This window comes from Microtus pennsylvanicus, chromosome 2 (genome assembly GCF_037038515.1).
Source record: "Microtus pennsylvanicus isolate mMicPen1 chromosome 2, mMicPen1.hap1, whole genome shotgun sequence".
NCBI classification, from domain to species: Eukaryota; Metazoa; Chordata; class Mammalia; order Rodentia; family Cricetidae; genus Microtus; species Microtus pennsylvanicus.
In genome coordinates this window covers 138,354,198-138,374,827 of record NC_134580.1, presented here as the reverse complement: position 1 = coordinate 138,374,827, position 20,630 = coordinate 138,354,198, and the positions used below count along the sequence as shown (strand labels likewise).

Below are 20,630 nucleotides of genomic sequence, written 5' to 3'. Positions count from 1 at the left end.
CTGTCTGCATGTATGCCTATAGTCCAGAAGAGGGCACCAATCTTCATTACAGATGGTTGTGAGCCACCATGTCATTGCTGGGAATTGAACTCAGGACCTTTAGGAAGAACAGGCAAATGCTCTTAACCTCTGAGCCATCTCTCCAGCCCTGGAGTTGCAATTCTTTATGGCCCAAGCCAATATCGCATTTCTCAAGGCTGGTCGATCCTCCTGAATTCCCTCAGTGAACTGGGTCACCTTGTGTCCAGCACCCTGAAACACTAGTCTCTCCAAAACTCGCTCCATCCTGTAGCCCTTATTTCTCTTAGACTCACCTGCTTTCTCAGGTGAGATAAACTACTAACTGGCACGCTGCCATCACGAAAATAGTTCATGACATTCTGGACAAAGTCCAGGCCTCAGCCACAACTGGTCTCAATCCTCCCCTTACCTTTGCCCGGGCAGGCCTGTCTTTTGAGCCTCGAGAATACCTCTCCAAAGCACTGCCATAGCAGGCTGGGTCCCTTTCTACTCTCCACAAATCACACTATGCTCTGCATCTGTGGCTCTCTGAGGACCCATGAACTTACTTCTCAAGAGCTTTTGCACAGCAGTGGGCAAGCGGCCGTTGCTCAGTGAGGTCTGTGTAAGAAGCAGCTGCGAAGAGGCACCCTGCTAGGCTGTGCTCTCTGCCCTTCCAGTCTTCCCAAACTATGCACCCATTCCCCCCACCACTCAGGCAACAGGAAATGTTTTCAGATCGTTGTGAAGAATAAAGACATTTAAATTGCTGCAGTGAACATTTAGCAGGTTTGGTTGGTAATTGGGGACATCAACTTTTCAACTCTAAATTTTTTCTTTCCTGTTTCATTTTTGGCATCCACTGAACTCTGGGTGCCATGCATGCTGGACAGAGGCTTCACCCCTGAGCAATCTTCCTAGTCCAAGATAACATTTTAAAGACTCACCATTTATTGGCGGTGCAATTAGGAAGGAAAAAAATTGTGGGGAAATATACATCTAAGACTTAATTAACAAGTAATGATAAAGACCGAGACCAAGTCTTTGTCCTCAGGGTTGCTTCTATGTGAGCAATAGTAAATTTCTATAGTGAAAGGACACTGAAAAGTCATAGTTGTTAAGGAAAAAAATGAATGGGGGGAAAAGAATTTGGGAGTGAAGGAGACTGTTGGAGTAGCCGTGGAAGCCCCTCTGGGGAAAGGGTTTGAGCAGAGACCTGAATAACAAAATGAACTGCGGGCAAACAATGTTCTAGGAGAGGAAACAGTAAATCTGGGAAGATTTGGGAGAGAAAAGCCTGGTGGGTTCAAGCCACACAACGCGAGGACAGCTGAAACAGGCTCCCAGATCTGGGCAGTCAATTTCCTCAAGCCCACAGCGCTGCTGTCAGGAGGGACGGTGTAGCCAGATTGTTCCTTACTTTCTATGTATCCCCAGGCAGGGCAAGGGGACACATTCCCAGAAAGTGTCCCACTTTATGAAGCTGTGCTCACACAAACAGATGTTTTTACTTTTTAATACTTATTATCATAGTAAATAAAAATAAGGTAAATGGGGGTCATCAGAATTGTGCTGAGTATCTCCTAACTCGCAAGGACTGTGTTCTGCTCTGTAGGAATTCCTCAGTGACCGAGAGATCACCTTTCCTGGGGAGCTGCAGAGATTTTACCAAACAATGCTCTGAAATGGTAAGCTTAAAAACACCTGTTTGGTCTTGATGCAAATCAGTTGGCAACGCCTGAGGGAGCAATTCAGTTTTCCTTTATTATTATTTCCAGATGCTGAAAGAAGCTGTGGATGAACAGATTTGTAAGACATACTGTAACACAACAAAAAAGGAATCTTGTTTATTCTTATGTGTTACTGATGTGCGTATGTGTGGACACACATGTGAAGGAAGGCTGCACCTTGATGGAGTTGGCTCTCACCTTTGCATGGATGATTCCCGGGACCAGGCTTGGGTCATCAGGCTCTGTGGCAAGCCCTTACCCACGGAGCTATTCTCCTAACCTGATGAGCACTGTGTAACAACGGGGTAAGTTAAACTAATAAGGTAGGCTATTTTAGCTCCTTGAATCTGACTTCCCTAGCTGTAGGATGTGTAAAATCAGGAATATTAAACTTGAGAAAATTCAATAAAGAGTAGCTACGTTATTAACACTACTGAGTTACAAGGGGGGGGGGTTGTTTTTCATTGTGGACCAGTTACTGCACAGCGAGAGTTTAATAAGAGATTTATTCGGGCACCATCACATGCTTAATAACCCTACACAGATGTTCCCTAACTTATGAGGGGGACACACCCTACTTAGCAGGTCACAAGAGGAACACATAAGCCCCAAACACACTTAATACTGAGCACCAGAGCACAGCAACACAGCATTACGTACACCAGTTTGCCCTGGGAGTTCCTGAGGCTGAATGGGAGCTGAGCCCCCTCTGCTGGCCAGCATCCAGAGTCATCACAGGGTACACTTTTAGCTTGGAAAAACACCAAAATTCAAAATCCGATGCAGTTCCCATCGGATGGTGAAAAAGGCTTTCACCATCATTATAAAGTTAAAATAACAAAAATTCCTAAATTGGGCATGCATTATGCCCGATTTCAGCAGTAGGGAGGCTGAGGCATAAGGATCTCAAGTTCCAGGACAGTCTTAGCAATAAAGCAGGTTAAAAAAACAAAACAAGCTGGGTTGTGGTGGTGGCACACGCCTTTAATCCCAGAGGCAGAGGCAGGCGGATCTCTGTGAGTTTGAGGCCAGCCTAGTCTACAAGAGCTAGTTCCAGGACAGACTCCAAAGCCACAGAGAAACCCTGTCTCGAAAAACAAAAACAAAAAACCAACCAAACAAACAAAAAAAAACCCCCAAAAACCTAAAACATTTTAATTCGGGGCTAGCATCCACCGCCTGGGCCTCGTCCAATTAGTACCTTCTTGGCCCAAAGAGATTAACCGCGGCGAGGGTATCTAGGAAACTCGGCCGAGCGTCCCGGAATGCCTCGCTGGCACACACACTCCAGCACCCCGCCGAAGCCCTTGCCTTGCTGTGACTTCAATTGCATTAGAGGGAACCAGGGGACGCCATGCAAGCATAGCTAGCTCGCTAGCGGCTGCACAGCCAGCATCCTCCCCTTCACGTGACGGAGGAGAGGAAGCAGGCACGCCCGAAAGCCTGCCGGGAGCGAACCCCAGCCAGGGGGCGGAGGGAGCGAAAAGAATAACAGGAAATGACTTCAGACGCACGTGCTCCGGAGAGGGGTTGGAGCGGAGCCGCCGAGAGGCAGGGCCGCCGCCGTACGCCTGCGCAATTGCCGCGGACCGCGCTGCCGAGTCACTGGGGTGGGAGGGGCGTGAGCGGTGGGCGGGGCGCAAGCCGACGTGGCGCAGGCGTAGTGCGACCTTGAAGGCGCGGGCCGCCCTATCTGCGGGGTTTGGATCCGGGTCAGTCAGGCGCGGCGGTCGCGGAGAGACGCGAAGAGCCGACGGGGCCGGATCCCCGGGAGCACCCCAGCTGCGAGGAGGTGAGCGGCCTGACGTGCCCGGGAGGGCCGGAGAGTCGCGTCTGCCAGGCCTCCCATCCTCGGCCGCCCGCCCGTCCGGTCGCGGCGTCTTCCTGCGCCGACTGCCTGGCCTGGCCTGGCCGTCGTTCGCCGCGGCCTTCGCTTCCCGCCTTCCTGCGTTCCCGCGGTCCTCGGGCCGCGCCGGCCGCAGCTTCCCCTTTCGCCCTTCTTGGCGCCCTTTGCCCCTTCCCGCCTTTTCCCGCCCTGCGAGCCGCATTCCTCTCCGCTTGCCTCCCATCGCTCGGTTCGCGTCCTCCGCTCCGCGGCTCCACTCCAGCCTCCTCCCCGGGTCCGTGGTTGGCCGGGCGAGCAGGGCCAAAGCCTTGACAGTTCCCTGCTTTGGGGTTCGGACCTTTCCCCGCCGACCCTGTTTAACCGCGACAGATCCAAGTTTGGTAAAAAGGAACGAACTTGTTGCGTTGTCTGTAGTTCTGCGACTTGTGGCCTTGAGTGGGTGTGTGCCCAGAGAGTTGTGGATGTGTTTTTGTCCTGGGGACAGATCGAGTCTGTCGGGGCCGTTCTCCTGGAGGGTTGCTGGACAGGAGCTCTATGCTGCCTAGAGGTCTGGGAAATTTTCTTCGCTTTAACTCTGTGGAGCTCTCATACTGGTTCTTTTCAGGCTCCTGAAAACGAGGAATTCGACTTGAAACTTAAGGAGGGCGTAGTCAAAGCTTCAAAGAGTAAGCAAGTTTGTGCATACGCTGTCTGCGGAAAGAGAAACTGTCAGGTGATCTGACTTAGGACCCTGCAGAGTAACTGCTTACAGGCCCTTTGCCAGTCTGAGCGGGATTCTTGGAGAAGTCAGTGCGGTGAAGGGGTAATAAATGTCTCTCACAGATGTAATGTGGATGAAGATGCAGGCCAGTAACACTGTTCTGTTGAGCTGAGACACTGTGAGTGGAAAGCTAGGGACACAAGGGAGCATCGGAAGCTTTCTGTAATCGCAAGCCTGCCCTGCTCTTGCTCCCGAGGTTAAGGCTGGGACTATTCATTCACCTTTGCTCTGGGCTAAAGGAACCGAGGAAAAGATGAGCAGTCACAACGCTGGAAATCTCTTAACAGTTTCGGCAGTATTTTATCCTCTGAGTTTTTGGTCTGGAGCCAGATTTTTATTTTGGGCTGTTTTGGTTTTTAATGATATATCTGTTGGTGTCTCAACAAGAAAACTAAGTTTGTATTAACATCTAGGGTGGTCATCTGCCATGCTATTATGTCAGCACTGTGTAATTAGAAGTTTCGAGGCTTAGCTGGAAAGCTGCTTTAGCCAAGTGTAAGATCCTGGAGGGCAGGAGTGAGACATCATCCCTACAGAAATGGAGTTCCCAGGACCCCTGTATTCAGTTCAGCCTCTGTTGTGGCATCCCACGTAGTGCTAGGCATTCTGGAAGTACTTGTGGAAGGAATGGATTTCTGCCTGTGGTGTTGTCACCAGTACATGTAATTTGATGTGTACTTAAAGTATTGACTGATTGCCACAGAGGTACGTTTGAGAGAACCATAAACCATATTTTATTATTTTTTATGTGCATAATGTGTATGAGTATTGCATATGAAGGGCAGAGGGCAATTTGGGGAGTTGAATACTTCTGTTATTCAACTTCTGGGAAGTAAACTCAGGTGGGCAGGCTTAGCAGCATGCATCCTTACTGTTTGAGCTATCTCAGCGGTCCCATCTTCCCACCTTTGACCCATCTCATCAGTCTTTATAAATCCAGCTTTAATGGAGTTGTGGCAGCAAAAAACAAAACAAAAAAACTTGGGCATGGTGGCACATGCCTTTAGATCCAGCACTTGGGAGGCAGAGGTAGGTAGGTGGGTCTCTGTGAGTTTGAGGGCTGCCGGTCTACAGTGAGTTCCAGGAAAGCCAGGGCTGTAACACAGAAAAACCCTGTCTCAAAAAAGTAAAACACAAAACAGAACCAAAAACTACTTTTAACTGGGCAGTGGTGGTGCACGCCTTTAATCCCAGCACTTAGGAGGTAGAGGCAGAGGGATCTCTGAATTCAAGGTCAGCCCTGTCTACAGAGAGAGTTCCAGGGCAGCCAAAGCTACACAGAGAAACCCGTCTTGGGAGAAAAAAAAAAAAAAACAGAAACCTTGTTTATAGCCTGTGATAGACATTTTTAGATGTGTACAACTCCAGACATACCAGAACTCAGCTCTCTGCCTAGTATATAGACTATTGTGTGTTTAGGGGAGCCCAGCTACAGTGAAGAATAAGAGACCAGTGAAGCTTCCAGTCATGTGAATGTGTTTCCTCATGTTTATGACCTGGTTAAGGAAACAAAAATATGTGTGAAGAGACTTTATGTTGACTTCTAATGTTGAAGTGAAAACTAAGTTCTTTGGAGGTTGAACATACACAGAAATGTCAAACATTGTGACATCTTGACCTTTGGAATATTAGAGATCTCACAATAACATATAACTCACTTCTGAGAAGTAGGCTGATCTAGACTCAGAATACCCAAGGATCCGTAGAGAGGCACTGCTCTCTCCGAGAGTGCCTGGGGTGGGGGTGGGGTGGGGGGATAGGGGGGTACCAGATTAGAAATAAGGTAAAATATATCCTTGGTTTAAAAAATTTTCTTGTTTTTCAGTCTTTTTCTTCCCTCCCTCTCCTGTTTTGGATACTTGTGTGTTCATTTGTTCAAGATTTAGTACTTTGGTAATTTGAAGATTAGATTTGAGAATTTATCAAAAGACTTGTGTTTCTTGTTGCTTAAGTTGATCGTTTATCTCCTTTTGTTTAAATGGAAAATCAGAGGAGCAGAAATTGAGAATTTCAAGTAGTCAAACTAGTTGGTTAAGAAGCAAGCACAGGTCATACCTGCAGAACAGTGTTCTTTGTAGTTTTTTTCTCCTACTTCTAACTAAAGAGAAGCTCTGCTTTCTTCTTTACCTGTTTTTGAGTACAGATTTCATTTCTTGTTTAATGACTGTGACACTCAAAGGCAACAGACTAAAGTCAGAGGAATAGAGTCTAAAATAGGCAGTGTGGACTGAAGCAGGTCTCTCCTGCTCCAACAACAGCAGTGTCTTGTTTTCATGTATGTTGATATGTTGTTAAAATTGCTTTGTACAAATGTTATGGTGTCATAAAGTCAGAATACTCAGTAGCATTTTAATTAATCAGAGTATCACAATTTGATCTTTCTCCTGTCTCTGATGGTCCTGCTGTTGATAGGTTTCTAGACAAGTACAGTCTGGGAGCTTTTTCTCCCCTCATTTAGCAGCCTGAAACATAGTTTTTAGATTTTGTTTCTAAAACTTTAGGAATATGTTGGCATCAACTATTTGGGTGTTTTGAATTCTGTGGTAGTTCATATGTATTTTTATGTTATTTCATTTATTTTCTTAAGAAATAAATCCTATAGTCTGGTTATATAAACTGCAACTTAGAAATAAAAGATGTTTTCCTCCTAACAGTAATCGTATAAGGACATAGTACTTTTGATTCTACCAATTTTCACTTTTCTTATTTCCTTTTTAGTATTAGCGGGAACATCCATAGGAGTGCAGAAACTTTCACAATGAAATCTGAAGCCAAGGATGGAGAGGAGGAGAGTCTACAAACTGCCTTCAAGAAATTAAGAGTGGACGCATCAGGGTAATTGACTATGTGTGTGACTTGGGATTTTTTATTTGCTGGATTTAAATAGTCCTTTTGGTTAAAATATTCCTCTTCTGACTTCTCTGTTCACCCTAGGGTAAGTAAATGGTAAGACTTTGACTTTGACATATTCTTTGTACGTACATGATTGAATTTGAAAAGCAGTAGTTGGGTTTTACTCTGAGGTTGCGTGTTTTGGTTGAGGCAGTCCCTCTTTCCTAGTTTACTCAAACCTTAAATCAAGTAGTACTCCACCAGGGACTTCTCATATATCTCAAGGGAATCACAGTAATTTTTGTTTTGTTTGTTTTTTACTAAAAGTGAACTGTCCCAATAAAGGTCTATGAAGACTTGATTTCAGTCTCTAATTGCTGTGTCTCTCAGTGGACACCTGTTTTCAGTAGGGATCTGTCATCGAGATCAATAGTCTTAGAGCCTTTGACCAAACTAATGGGAACACCCGCAGACCAGCTGCTAAGTCTTAGAATTTCACCCTTTACAATGCCTGTGTGCAGATCACATCTCTTCTTATGCTAGTTCTTCTTGGCCCCAAGCCCGATGAAATCTCAAATGCTAATGATTATGATCCTTTTATGAGTAGAAACTGAACACTGGAAGTTCAGAGTTGAGCCCGGTAGTAGTAATAATAGTCCTGATTGCCAGCATTTCACTCTTGCCCTCAGCACTGAGTGGGTGAGAACTTGGAGTACATTTAACTGCTGTTGTCTTAGTTTAGAGAGACTGCTCACAAAATTGGGTCCCTTTCTACTGGTGGAAGTTACAGGTGGAGTTTGAACCCAGAGTGTCTGACTCCAGAACCTGCTCCTAGCCTTTTTTCATGTGGTCCATTGTAGATCACATGAAAATACTTTACAAAATAAAAACTAAGTAGATGCTAATAGCTGCCTACCTGTGACTAGCACTGTTTCTGGTCCACCCTAGAGTGTTTATGCTAATAGAGTTTCACAGTGAATGTTAAGATGTTCACATTTGCTTCCATGGTACTTTGGGAAACTATTACTTTCCCAATGCTTTTTTTCTCCAGCATGTTTTTTTGGCTTATCAATGTTTATATATACTTGTTTTTGGTTTTTGAGACAAGGTCTTACTATGTATCCCAGATTGGCCTCTAAATAATAATCCTCCATTCTCAGTCTCTTGAGTGCTGGAATTATGCTCATGTGCTTCATACTCATTTTCTTGTTGTTTCCATTGTCTTTTTTTGTTTTCGACGTGGGTTCTCTATCCTGAGAATAGTACTCGGGGCCATGCTCATGATACGTGTGCTGTGTCACTGAGCTACATCCCCTCACCCTTGGCAAGCCTTTTTGAGAGAAGGAAATAAAGTGGGAAAACATAATTCTAGATTGTGGTTTTAGTATATTCTTTGTGATTTTGGGTGTGATTTATTTTTAATTAAAAAATTCTAGAAATATCCACTTAATGCATATAAATCCTCAAGTATATAAACCTTTATAATAAGTAACTCTTTATATGCAGACTTTTTCCTATTGTTTTAAGAAATTGAAATGTAAACTTGGTGTTGTGGCATATAACCTTAAACCCAGCATTCAGGAGGCAGATCAGTAAGTACACAGATCTGTGGGTACTTGGTCTACAAAGGGAGTTCCAGAACAGCTAGAACTACATAAAAGACACCCTATTTCAGGAATAAAAAAAGAAACTGGAATGTAAAATTAAGCTAAAAATAAAATTAAACTTTTGATGGCACTGAAAGTTACTTAGACTATTATAAAATGTTTTGCAAAATATCTATGAAGTTTATGGTCGTAAATTATGTATTTGGGGACTGGAGACAGGGCTCAGTGGTGAAAAGCATATACTGCTCTTGCAGAGGACCACAGCTCAACTCTCAGCACCCATGCCATAGCTGTAACTGTAGCTCCAAGGAGATCCTGTGCCTCTGGCCTCTGCACACAGCTATACTCAAAAGCACATACCTTGTTCCCAGGTACGTGCCCATTCACAGAGACAAATAATAGATAATAAAGTACAACTTTCTGAGAAATTATGTGTTTGAGGGAAAGAAGGAGGGGGAGTGGACAAAAATGTAAACCGCAATAAAAACAATAAAAATTGTTTATTTGTAGCATATGATAAGCTTTTATTAAGATTATGGAAGGAAGGAACAAAATATTTGAGAAAACCAGGAGTGGAAGGGGTGAGTCACTAGCGTGACTAAGCAAAATGAGACGTGTAGAGCTTGCCGCGTGTGTTTCTGATGGTTTTGTACTGTTGTCATACACCCTGCTGAAGCGACTGCTGAGAACTGACTCATTAGGCTTTGCCAGGAATTTAGTATGATCCTGTTCAACAGGTTTTGATTTGCAGTGATATCAGGACCAATGTCTTTGTATTTGTTATAAAACAATAAATCTTTTAATACGACTGTAAAATAATTATAGAAAAATTAATAAAAGGATAAGAAATGTCACAATTTACTTAAATCTCTAGATCATTTATATATAATGCTGTATATTGTGTTTTGTTTGTTTGCTGTTGTCTTTTTGAGACACGGACAAAGTCTGGCTGTTCAGCCCAGGGTGCTTTCGAGCTTGTCATCTTCCTTGGACTCCTGATGCTGGAATTGCAGGCATAGTGTTTTAGACCACAGCATACATGGGTGTTCACCATAGTGTCTCTTATGATAATCCAAATGTGCTTTCATGCCATTAAAAGTATTTTTAGGGATGAGGTTGGGACAGGGTCTTGTTAGATAGCCTAGGCTGACCTTCACCTTTCTGTGTGTAGCCTAGGCTGGACTAGAACTTCCTGCAGTCCTCCTGCCTCTGCCTCTGCCTCTGCCTCTGCCTCTGCCTCTAGAATTATAGTAAGTACTGGCCTGGAGATGGCTCAGCAGTTAAGAGCACTGCCTGCTTCCCCAAATGTCCTGAGTTCAATTCCCAACAATCACATGTAATGAGATCTGGTGCCCTCTTGAGGAAGAGACCTGGTCAATCGTCCTTACCAACTAGGACCATGAAACCCAATATGGACAAGTTCAACAGAACCACCATATACGAGCTGCCCATGTAGGCTTCAGCATTGCCAGGGCATAAATTTCACTTTCCTTCACTACCATGCTTGACTGTGTGTGTGTGTGTGTGTGTGTGTGTGTGTGTGTGTGCGCGCGCGCGCGCGCGCGCGCGCGCATGCGCACACACACACAAATAGAGACAACAATGTGGAATGTTATTCCATCTGTTTTTGTTTTTAAAGATTTATTACGTATATAACATTCCTTCCGTGTGTGACGGCAGGCTAGAAGAGGGCACCAGATCTCATAGATGGCTGTGAGCCACCATGTGGTTGCTGGGAATTGAACTCAGGACCTCTGGAAGAGCAGCCAGTGCTCTTAACCACTGAGCCATCTCTCCAGCCATGTTTTTGTTGTTTTCAGACAAAATAGCTCATTAGCCTGGAGCTTGCCAAGTAGCTTCGGCCGATTGGCCAGTGAGCCCCCAGATCTTGTCTCCTCTTACCCAGCCCTGTGATTACAAGCACACACCTCTACACCTCGCTTTTTTTATGTTGAATCTCGGGATCAAACTGAGGTTCTAGTTCTTCACTGGGAACCCATAGCACTTATACTTTTAAAACAAAGAAGATTTAACTCTGAGTAATATTTCAGATTTACTAGTTGCAAAAATAGGAAAATTTTTCTAAAAGTTGTAAAATATTTCAGAGTGGGATCATATGCTACTTGAATTGACTCTTAGAGATAGATTCCTGATTTTAGTTCCTATGGCTGTGGCCTCTTAAGTAAAAGAGGTGGTCAGTGTCGCTAACATCCTCCCTGATCATATAAGACGTGATCTGCCCCAGATAAACAGCCTAAAGTCTATTTATAGCCCACTGCTGGCTATACTTAGAGTTCATTCTCTTGCTTATGATTTTGCAGCCATGGACTTTTAGGGATCTTTTCAATTTGGTTTTGGAGGAAATTTTACATTAAAAGATGAACACTATTTTGAGAAGTGTAAACTAGAAAGAAAAATCACTGAAAGTCATATTAGAGTTAGTGAGGGTAGAATGTTATCCTCATGGTAAACTTTGTTCTTGTCCTCAGGTCCGTCCTGTCTCTGTCTGTCGGAGAAGGCACAAGTGTCAGAGCATCAGTCAGAACAGCAACAGATGACACCAAACCTAAAACCACATGTGCGTCTAAAGACAGTTGGCACGGGTAAGAGTGCTCTCCCCCAAATTACAGTTATTTATTTGGGGTGTGGTACCTGCCAAGAAGTGTATATAGAAATCAAAGGACAACTTGTAAGAGTTGGTTTTCTACCATGTGTATTTCAGGGATCAAACTCAGGCTGTCAGGCTTGGTTTAAGCACTTTTATTCTAAGCTATCCCTTTGGCCTGGGTAATAGCTTTCCATGGAGAATATGTTTTTTTTTTGTTTTGGGGTTTAATTTGTTTTTTGTTTTTTTAAATTAAGTTTATGTTGTGTATGTTTGTTTGGGCTTGTTTGTATGTACATCTGCCCGTGCAGGCCAGAGACAGTGTTGGAATCACTGGAGCTGCAGTTACAAGTCAGGTAGGATCCGCTTGATGTGGTTCTTTGCTAGAGCAGCAAACGCTCATAACCACTGAGCCACCTCAGCCCCCACCCCTAGAGACTTTTTTACCCTAGTTACTTTTCTGTTGCTGTGAAGAGATGCTATGACCAGGTAGCTCACAGCGAAGAGTTTATTTGGGGCTCATAGTGTCAGAGGACTGGAGTGCAGGTCTGTCGCTGCAGGGAGCGTGGCAGGCAGGCAGGCAGGTAGGCATGCTGCTGGAGCAGTAGCTGAGAGCTCACATCTGGAGGAATCAATCTTGAGGAAGAGACACACTGGGAATGGTGTGGGCTTTTGAAACCTCAGGGCCTACCCCCAGTGACACACCTGACAAGGCCAAATCTAATTCTTCCTTAGTATTCAAATATGTGAGCTTATGGGACCATTATCATTCCAACTGCCACGTTGAGTAACTTATAATATGATTGGGTTTTCTTTCCCAGATGTCTCCAAAGAGAGTATACTGTGATCCAACCCAAGACCCAGTGATTCTTCTCAGACACTCCAACTGTTTGACTCAATTTGGCCATTAACTCCTTATGTAGCTCAGAATGATCTCAGATAGCTTCCCAGCTGCTGGGATTACAGGCCTGAGCCGCCATGCCTGACTTCACAGTTTTTAATAATGAGTTTACGGAGATTTTTCTGTGTGTTCTGGTTTTCTGTGTCAACTGGTACGTGCCAGGCAAACGCTTAGCACCTGAGCTATATTCCCAGCCTTATTATTATATAATATTATAGTGATTTTTGTCCTAAGGTCTACTTTGTCTGGAATTTTAGTGTTGCTAGTCCTGTTTTCTTCCAGTGTGTAATTAGTGTTTGTTTTTTTTGGTTTCCCTATGTAACAGTCATAGCTGTCTTGGAACTAGCTCTTATAGACTGGGCTGGTCTTTAACTCACAGAGAACCACCTGCCTCTGCCTCCCAAGTGCTGGGATTAAAGGCATGCACCACCACTGCCTAGCCAATAATTGGTGTATTTGCACATCTGCCATTTTAATTTATTTGACAATTTTTTAAAAATATTTTATTTTTGAGACATGAACTCAAACTCTATAGCCCAGGCTAGTCTAAAATTCACTGTGTAGCCCAAGCTGACTTTGAATTCTTGGGCAGTTCTCCTTCCTTCGCCTGTTAGGGACCATGCCCAGTGTTGTTAGGCTTTTTTCTGTTTTCCCTCTTTTACCTACTTCTCCTTCTTCCCTATCTTTTAAAAAACGATTTGAAAAAATTTTGTTTTTTTACCTCTACTAATTTCGAAGGTACTCTTCTTTGCTTTTTAAGTAGTTGACTTTGAAATTTTACAATTAAGCTTTTGATAAAAAGGCTAGAGATATTACCAATCATTTTGGTACTGCATTGTTGTCTTCCATGATGTGGTTATTCAGTATGTCAACCCTGCTCTACTTCTATCTCACAGGTTAGGTTTTGTTACCTCTAGTGTTAATTTGTCTGTATTTGCATTTTTACGGTTTCTTTTCTCACGGTTCCTGTACTCTAGACCCTGACACATACAACCTCATTTTTTTAGTAAAAGGCTGTTGGTAAATAAGGCTCTCCTTGCTCTCTAGGTAGAGTCCATTTGAGTGATTCCCTTTGGGCTGTCTGATAGCTCAGTGTTGGGGTTGTTTGCCTGGACTATGAGAAGCTCTGACCATTCCCCAGCACTGCAAATAAATAGTTATGAATGATTACCTCCAGAATTACGGATATTGTGTCCTGTTGATGAATACTTTACCCTTCTTCCAGATGTGGCCACATTGAATAAATCTCATTTTTCTGCTTTTTACTGTTAATTTGTCTGTTTTAATTGGCTTCTTAAGGACAGAATCTGGCCTCTTGGGCACAGATTGTGATCCCAAGTTTGGTAACAAATTTACTGTGCTTTATCTGAGAATGCCTTTATTTCATCCTTGTTTGGAAAGATAGATTGGTTGTTCCTGAAGTTGTTTCTTCGTTGGCAGTTGTTTAACACTTTCTGGGTTTGTTGTCTTCTGACTCCATTGCCTTCTGTGCTGCTGCTGAAAGGCTGTGTCTGCCTTCAGTGTAAAGTGTTTTTGCTTTAAGATCTTAGCCATGATCTTTTAAATCACCTCCTCTTCCATTGTCTGTTCTCTTTTTGGCACTGAGGGTTGAACCTAGGGTACTCGACAGCTAGGTGGGCACTGTTTCCCAGCGCACTGCTCTCTGCATTCTTAAAACAGACTCCAGATTTAGTCCTCTTCTGTTTAGATAGACGGCCTTTGCGTGTCTCTAGTACCTTTTCTCTAGTGCCTTTAGGCCACGGGTTAGCAGACCTTGTGTAGAGTGACGTGGTAAATAAGCACAACTGTAATCCCAGCCTTGACCCACAGTGAGACACTGCCTTTAAAAAACCAGGGGTGGAGGGCCAGGGAGGGAGGGACGGACAGACAGATCTAATAAAAAATTGAGAATTTGGAGGCTGAGAGGCTAAAGCTGAGGCTATTGTGTAGGAGCTTATAGGAAGAAAAAGCTGCTCAGCGTGCTGCTGTAGTCATCCTGGTTGACTCTTCTTAGGCAGCTGCTGTCTCAGTTTCTAGACGAAGTGGTCAGCCTGGTGGGTGGGGTTCTGCTGGAGTGGGTGGTAAAGAGCAGCTCCAGAGTCCACTTATCTGTTTGAAATACACACATCTCCTAGTGTGCTCTTCTGTCTTTCAGATTTCGTATTGCTGTTGGATTTTTTTTAATATGTGTATATACATGCAAATGTGCAGATGTGGGCATGTACCACAGCACACATATGAAAGTCATAAGACAATTCTGGGGAGTTGGTTCTCTATGTCCATATGGATTTTAGGGATTAAAATCAGGCTGTTTGTTACAGGCTTGTGAAACAATCACTTCTACACACTGAGTCATCTCCCCTGTCCTGTTTGGATTCTTAAACTACCTCTGAATGCCCAGCAGGTCCCAGATGGAGATGGTAGCTTGGTGGGCCCCAGAAGGTGGGAGAAAGGGGTGAAGGGTCACCCTGGCCTCATCTCCATGGGTCACAGTTGTAGCCCACTGGAGAGCAGTGTCCACATGCTCTATAAAAACAAGTAGGGCAAAGTACATGCTGAGCATGCGTGAGGCTCTTGGCTTGACCCAAGTCCTACCCCTAACAGGAAGCAAGTAGAGGGACGAATTTAAATTGTCCTACAGGTTGCAGTTTGCTGACCCTTGTTTATTAAATAGATTTCTTTTCCTGTTCAGCAATTCTCATAGTGGTGTTTCATTTATTCCAGATGCAGTTTTATTTTCCTTTCCCTTCCTATTTTTTTGATATAGGGTCTCAGTGTAGCTCAGGCTGGCCTTGAGCTCACAGTCCTTCCATCCACTTCCTAGGGCTGGGGTTACAGGTGTGTGCTTCCTGCCCAGTTGATCTCCCCCCTTCCATCTCTGTCAGTTCTCTCTCCCTCTCCCCACCCACCACCAAATTCCCCTTGAGACGACAGGGTCTCTTTATGTAGTCCTGGCTGTTTTCTAATTCACTATTTAGAACAATTGGCCTCCAACTCAGGTCTGTCTGCCTGCCTTCCAGAGTGCTGGGTTAAATTCATGCACCACCACGCCCGGTTTGATTTTTATTTCTCAAAGTTCTGTATCAGGGCTATGATGATGACTTAGTGGGTTAAGGTGCTTCAGCACTGCTAAGCCTGAAGTTCTGAGTTTGATTTCTGAGATCCACATGGTGGAAGGAGAGAGCCAACTCCCAAAAGAGGTCCTTCATGTGTGTACCCTGGTATAAACATGCCACCTCCTCTCCCAAATAAATACAAGTTGTTTGTTGTTTCATTTAAACCTGGTTTTTAAGTCCTGCTATTTTTTTTTCTTCTAATTTTGGTTGGCAGTTTTAACTCTCCTTTTACTCCAGCTTTTTATTTAAATGTTTTATAAGTAGCTATATAGTGCATCTAATTCTTAGTTTCTGGAAATCTCAAGGACACCAAATCCTGAGTGGGAGAGAGAGAGAGAGAGAGAGAGGAGAGAGAGAGTGTTTCTGTGTGTGTGCGTGTGCATGTTTCTGTGCTTGTGGGCACACTCAGTACATGTGAAGGACTGGTTAATATTGTTTGTCTTTTTCAGTTGGTCTCCCCTGTTTTTTTTTTTTTGTTTTTTTTGAGGTAAGATTTTTAGTCTAGAGCTCCCCTACTTGGCTGGACCGGCTGGACAGGTCCCAGAGATCTTCCTGTCTTCCCAGCTCTAGAATCACAGGTGCATGCCACTGCGCCCAGCTTATTTACATGGGTGCTAGTGTGGCAAGTACTTTACTGTCTGAACCCGCTCTCCAGTTCTCTGTTACTTTTGTTTTTGTTGGCTGTTGCCATGAGAGAAGTGATTTGTGATGCGATGCCCTGTTTGATAGTACTGGCACAGTGGATCAGCTTAGTACTGGAGCCTTGTTCAAGCTGAGGGGACTGCATCAGTTTTTATCCGTTTCTCCTACATCCACAAACCAAGAATGGAAGACAAGTGTCTGGTCTGGGTGGTAGTGTTATCTCACTTAATTCTATAGATTGCTAGTAAAGGATGCTGAGCTTTTTGAGACACAGAGATGTAAGGCAGTTTGAAAATGGAGGTCTGTTTCCAGCTGTCATATGGCCTCTCTCAGGAGGGCTCTGTTTCTCCACATCTTGTTTGTCTTTCTCTTTTAGGTCTACAAGGAAGTCTTCACGAGGAGCAGTGAGAACCCAGCGTCGTCGACGCTCTAAGTCTCCTGTCCTTCATCCTCCCAAGTTCATACATTGCAGCACGGCAACGTCTCCTCCCAGCAGCCAGCTCAAGCACAGAAGCCAGACTGAGCCACCTGACAGCAGCAGTGGGCTGGGAATTTCAAGCCCCAAAGAGTTCAACACAGGAGAGACCTCTACTTCTCTTGATGTTAATCACACGGGGGCAGGCATTGAGCCTCTGAGAAGTTCAGTTCCAAGGCTCACATCAGAGAGTAAAACAGAAGAGCCCTCTGATGCTACTACCCAAGTCTCCCCAGAAAGTCTTACGGCCAGCAATCTCTCTGACTTTCGATCTGTTTCCAAGCTAAGCCAGGGGAAGCCGTGTGTGTGTGTAAGCAAGGAGTGCCAGTGCAAGAGATGGCATGATATGGAAGTGTATTCCTTTTCAGGTCTGCAGAGTGTCCCTCCTTTGGCCCCAGAACGAAGATCACTTGAGGACTACTCCCCATCACTGCACACCAGAACTCTGTCTGGCTCCCCTCGATCCTGTTCCGAGCAAGCTCGTGTCTATGTGGATGATGTGACCATTGAGGACCTATCAGGCTACATGGAATATTACTTGTATATCCCTAAGAAAATGTCCCACATGGCAGAGATGATGTACACCTGATAACGAGAAGCTGATTCGTATGCTTTAAACCAATGAAGGGTTGTCAGAGGCTTAGTTAACAGCAGACCTACCTGGTGGCCACTCTGTGAGAAGACATCTCTTTCTGCTCACTGTGCTTGCAATAAAAACTTCTCTTGGCATCTCAGTTAATCTTCATTCTGTCAGTTTACTGAGTTCTTATATACCCGTTAAGGCAAGCAGGTCAAAGAAAATGTCTCCTAAAAATGTTCTGAGGGCTGAAGAAACCATAATGACTGGAGATTGACAGCAGTGGGGAGTGTGTAATTCTTGTAAGACAGCATATTTCAGACCTGCTTAAAATATGACAGTCAAACTCCAGTGTGCTATTGTAACTGAACTGAACACTCACGTTGTAGATGCCAGCCCACCAGTAGTAGAGCTTTTAAGACGCGTTTAAACTGTCTTTGGTTTAACACGGGTTTGTGTCATTAAAGGTTTCTTATGTTATTGTTGAGTCAGAGATCTAAGGTTTAGGTTCAGTTTGAATAAACCAGGTGGCCTGCCCCATATTGTTTGAGGGAGTCATTAACCTTACTATCACTAAATAAACCCCCGCTGGTGCTGTTATCCAGAGGTGTGGTGTGTTGTTTCTCAAGCATTTGAGGGATCCGTGACAGTGTCGTCTCCCTCTCTGGTGTCGATTATAATACATCTTGGGCCTGTCATATGTTCTACCCTGAAACCCCTGAAGAGGATTTCATACCTCTCCTATAACGCTCTGGTGGGTGAGTCATTGGAAAATTCCCTCCAAAGTTTAGTGAAGGGGCTTGAGCTCACTTTAACTGGGAAGGTGAATCATTACCTTCAGGTGATTTGGTTTCTTTTGTTTTTCCTTCCCCAAGACAGGGTTTTTCAGTGTAGTTCTTTGTCCTGGTACTTTCTCTTTGGACCAGGCTGGCTTTGAAGTCAGAGATCTACCTGCCTCTGTCTCCTGAGTGTTGGCCTCGTTTCACATTGTGTATGTGCCTTGTAGCTTCTATTTTAACTCACATGCATACCTACCAATTGTGAAAATGTCTAGTCATGGGAAGATAACAGGAAGTTTGTTTCATTTGGATTGCAGGGTAAGCCTTCGCTGTTCACTGAAGTATCTCACTGACCCTCAAGTTGACTCAGAATAGTGGATCTGAACTTCACAGATGAGTCATTTGCACTTGGGAGAAGTAGGAAACGTACTAGAAAAGTCTAGAATCTAAGCTTTGGAAGACTGCTGTCAGCTTAGTAAGCATCTAGTAAGGAGAGGCTATCAGAGTAAGATACAAAATGCCACGAAGTCTCTGGTGGCAGAAAGTGTTTATCTTTTTAAGGCAGCTCTTCCAGGACAGGATAGTTTGTTTGGCACATCTCTATAATATTGGAATTCAAGGAGTGCTGTGTGCATTCTTTCAGGAGGACCACAAATGAGGTGCACAAGGTAGCTCTAAGAGTGAAGGTCTCAGTGCCATGAAAATTATGGCCTTTCAGATTCCTCAAAAGGTCCAGGCTCCAGGGGCTCCTAGACTACAAGGAACCACGTACAGAGGGTATTTATTGATTGTAAAGATTCCATTCCAACAACTAGTGTTTTATTGTGGGGGAAGTATTTGTAGTTAGCAAGCTACTTAAAATTACTTCAGATGGATTCCTAAGCCTTTTAAATCATTTTGTTTTATAAAGGGTAGAGTCCTACTTAGTGACTTCTTGAAGGGGTCAGGTCAGAGTTTAGAAATTTCAGGTTTGTGGGAATAAGCCATAAGTCACTTGTATTCCACTCAAAATCTTCCTCAGAACAGTTGCTGGGGTGTAGTCTCACACTTTTAATTACAGCTTGGGAGACAGAAGCAGGAAGAGTCAGTTCAGGGCCAGCCTGGGCTACAAGCCAAGACCCTTTCTCAAACACAAACATGAATGCTGAGATTAAAAATTATCCTGCTCGGGGCTGGAGAGATGGCTCAGTGGTTAAGAGCATTGCCTGCTCTTCCAAAGGTCCTGAGTTCAATTCCCGGCAACCACATGGTGGCTCTGGTGCCCTCTTCTGGCCTGCAGGCATACACACAGAATATTGTATACATAATAAATAAATAAATTTAAAAAAATTATCCTGCTCACATCCAGTTGGGCAGGTTTCAGTCCAGTGTCCTTCGTGAGAGCCTTTGACCCTTGTGGATAGTGACTCACCCCAATCCCTCTTGGTCTTTGCTGAGGGTCCATGTGGGTGTGGTTAATCCTGAGAATGGATTCTGCCATGACTGAGGCGAGTTCCATGTGCTTTTGGTACTCTGAGCACTCCGTGGGTATTTCTTGTTTAAAGCATGAGCAGTGCACGTTGTTCCAGGGCTGGGAACACAGCAGGAGGCAGAACAGTGTCCTTGTCAGTGGGGAAAGGTGAATACAGTGCTTATGGATTGGGACAGGGTTAGGAGATAGGAAGGGTTGAGGTAGGGAGTGGGATTTCTGTTGCATTTCAGACCCAGAAGTCTTTGGGATAAAGTAGCCTTGGACCTGAAGGGATCAAAATGAGCCAAATGGGCAGCTGAGGAAGAGTACTCAACAGACAGAACCTCTAGAAGCTGTAGGTTGCTCGAGAAGTGAGGTCAGAACTGGGGGGTCAATTTGTGGAACAGTCAGTGGGTAGTTTGAAAAGCTTTGGCTCCTGGTGAGTGAGGTAGCCATTTGGTGGGTATGTAAAGGAAAGAGACATGAAGAGACAAGTTTGAAGACAGGGTCTCACACTCTGGGCCTGGTGGCCTAGGCTTACTCTCGCTTTCAGCCTTCAAGTTTTGGGGTTACAGACTTGCAGCATGGGGACCCAAACGCTGGCTACTGAGTGGATGATTGGGAGGGAAGTTTGTAGCTTCTGGTGGCTGAACAGCTGAGTGCAGGAGAATGTTGTGGATTATTTTATACAGTAGAGAGACCTAATTCAAGGGTGTGAGGAACGGAATTAGGAGTATTCTGGCAGCTTTTAAGAAGTTAAGAGCTGGCACAGATTCTGAGGGGGTACTGGGAATTTGGTTTTGTTCTTAGATGTGTAGAGCAGTTGAGCGGGTGCTTGCATAATTACAGAAAGCAGGAGGAGGGGCACAGCTGGAGAGCCAAATTTAGTAGCTACCAAGATACGGATTCTTTTAAATGATGCTAAAATAAGATTTCAGAAGAAATTAGGGGTAGTTTGTGTGGATGCTGTACTTTCTGCTCTTTGGGGGGGGGGGCTGAAACTGCTAGAAAGACCTAATTGAAATAAACAATTTACTTTAAAAAGAAAAAAAAAGGTTTTTGCTGGGCAGTCCTGGCACACACCCTTAATCCTAGCACTGGGAAGGCAACGATTGATGAATCTAAGTTTGAGGCCAGCCTGGTTGTTCTAGGATAACCAGAGCTAAACAAAGAAACTCTGTCTTGAAAAACAAAACGAACAGAAAAGGTTTTTAAAGTCATGACAACAGAACATCTAGGCAGTGAGTATATCAGAGGAGCAGGCAGGATGCCCCGGGGTGAAGTCCCTTGCTACCGAGGCTAAAGACCTG

The 20,630-nt window shown here is 44.3% G+C and overlaps 1 protein-coding gene across 2 annotated transcripts; it reads left to right on the top strand.

Annotated features, from left to right (window-relative positions):
• The first annotated feature begins 3,400 nt into the window (after window positions 1-3,400).
• On the top strand, window positions 3,401-17,691 carry Oser1 (oxidative stress responsive serine rich 1). 2 transcript variants are annotated; one of them, XM_075962967.1, is made up of 4 exons: window positions 3,401-3,522; window positions 7,055-7,171; window positions 11,265-11,378; window positions 16,416-17,691. In XM_075962967.1, exons 2-4 carry the CDS (start codon window positions 7,095-7,097, stop codon window positions 17,101-17,103), a joined length of 879 nt encoding a protein of 292 aa, XP_075819082.1. In that variant the 5' UTR covers window positions 3,401-3,522; window positions 7,055-7,094; the 3' UTR covers window positions 17,104-17,691. The 2 variants fall into 2 exon arrangements, with proteins under 2 accessions (XP_075819082.1, XP_075819081.1); XM_075962966.1 differs by lacking the exon at window positions 3,401-3,522 and adding an exon at window positions 4,267-4,288.
• The last annotated feature ends 2,939 nt before the right edge of the window (window positions 17,692-20,630 follow it).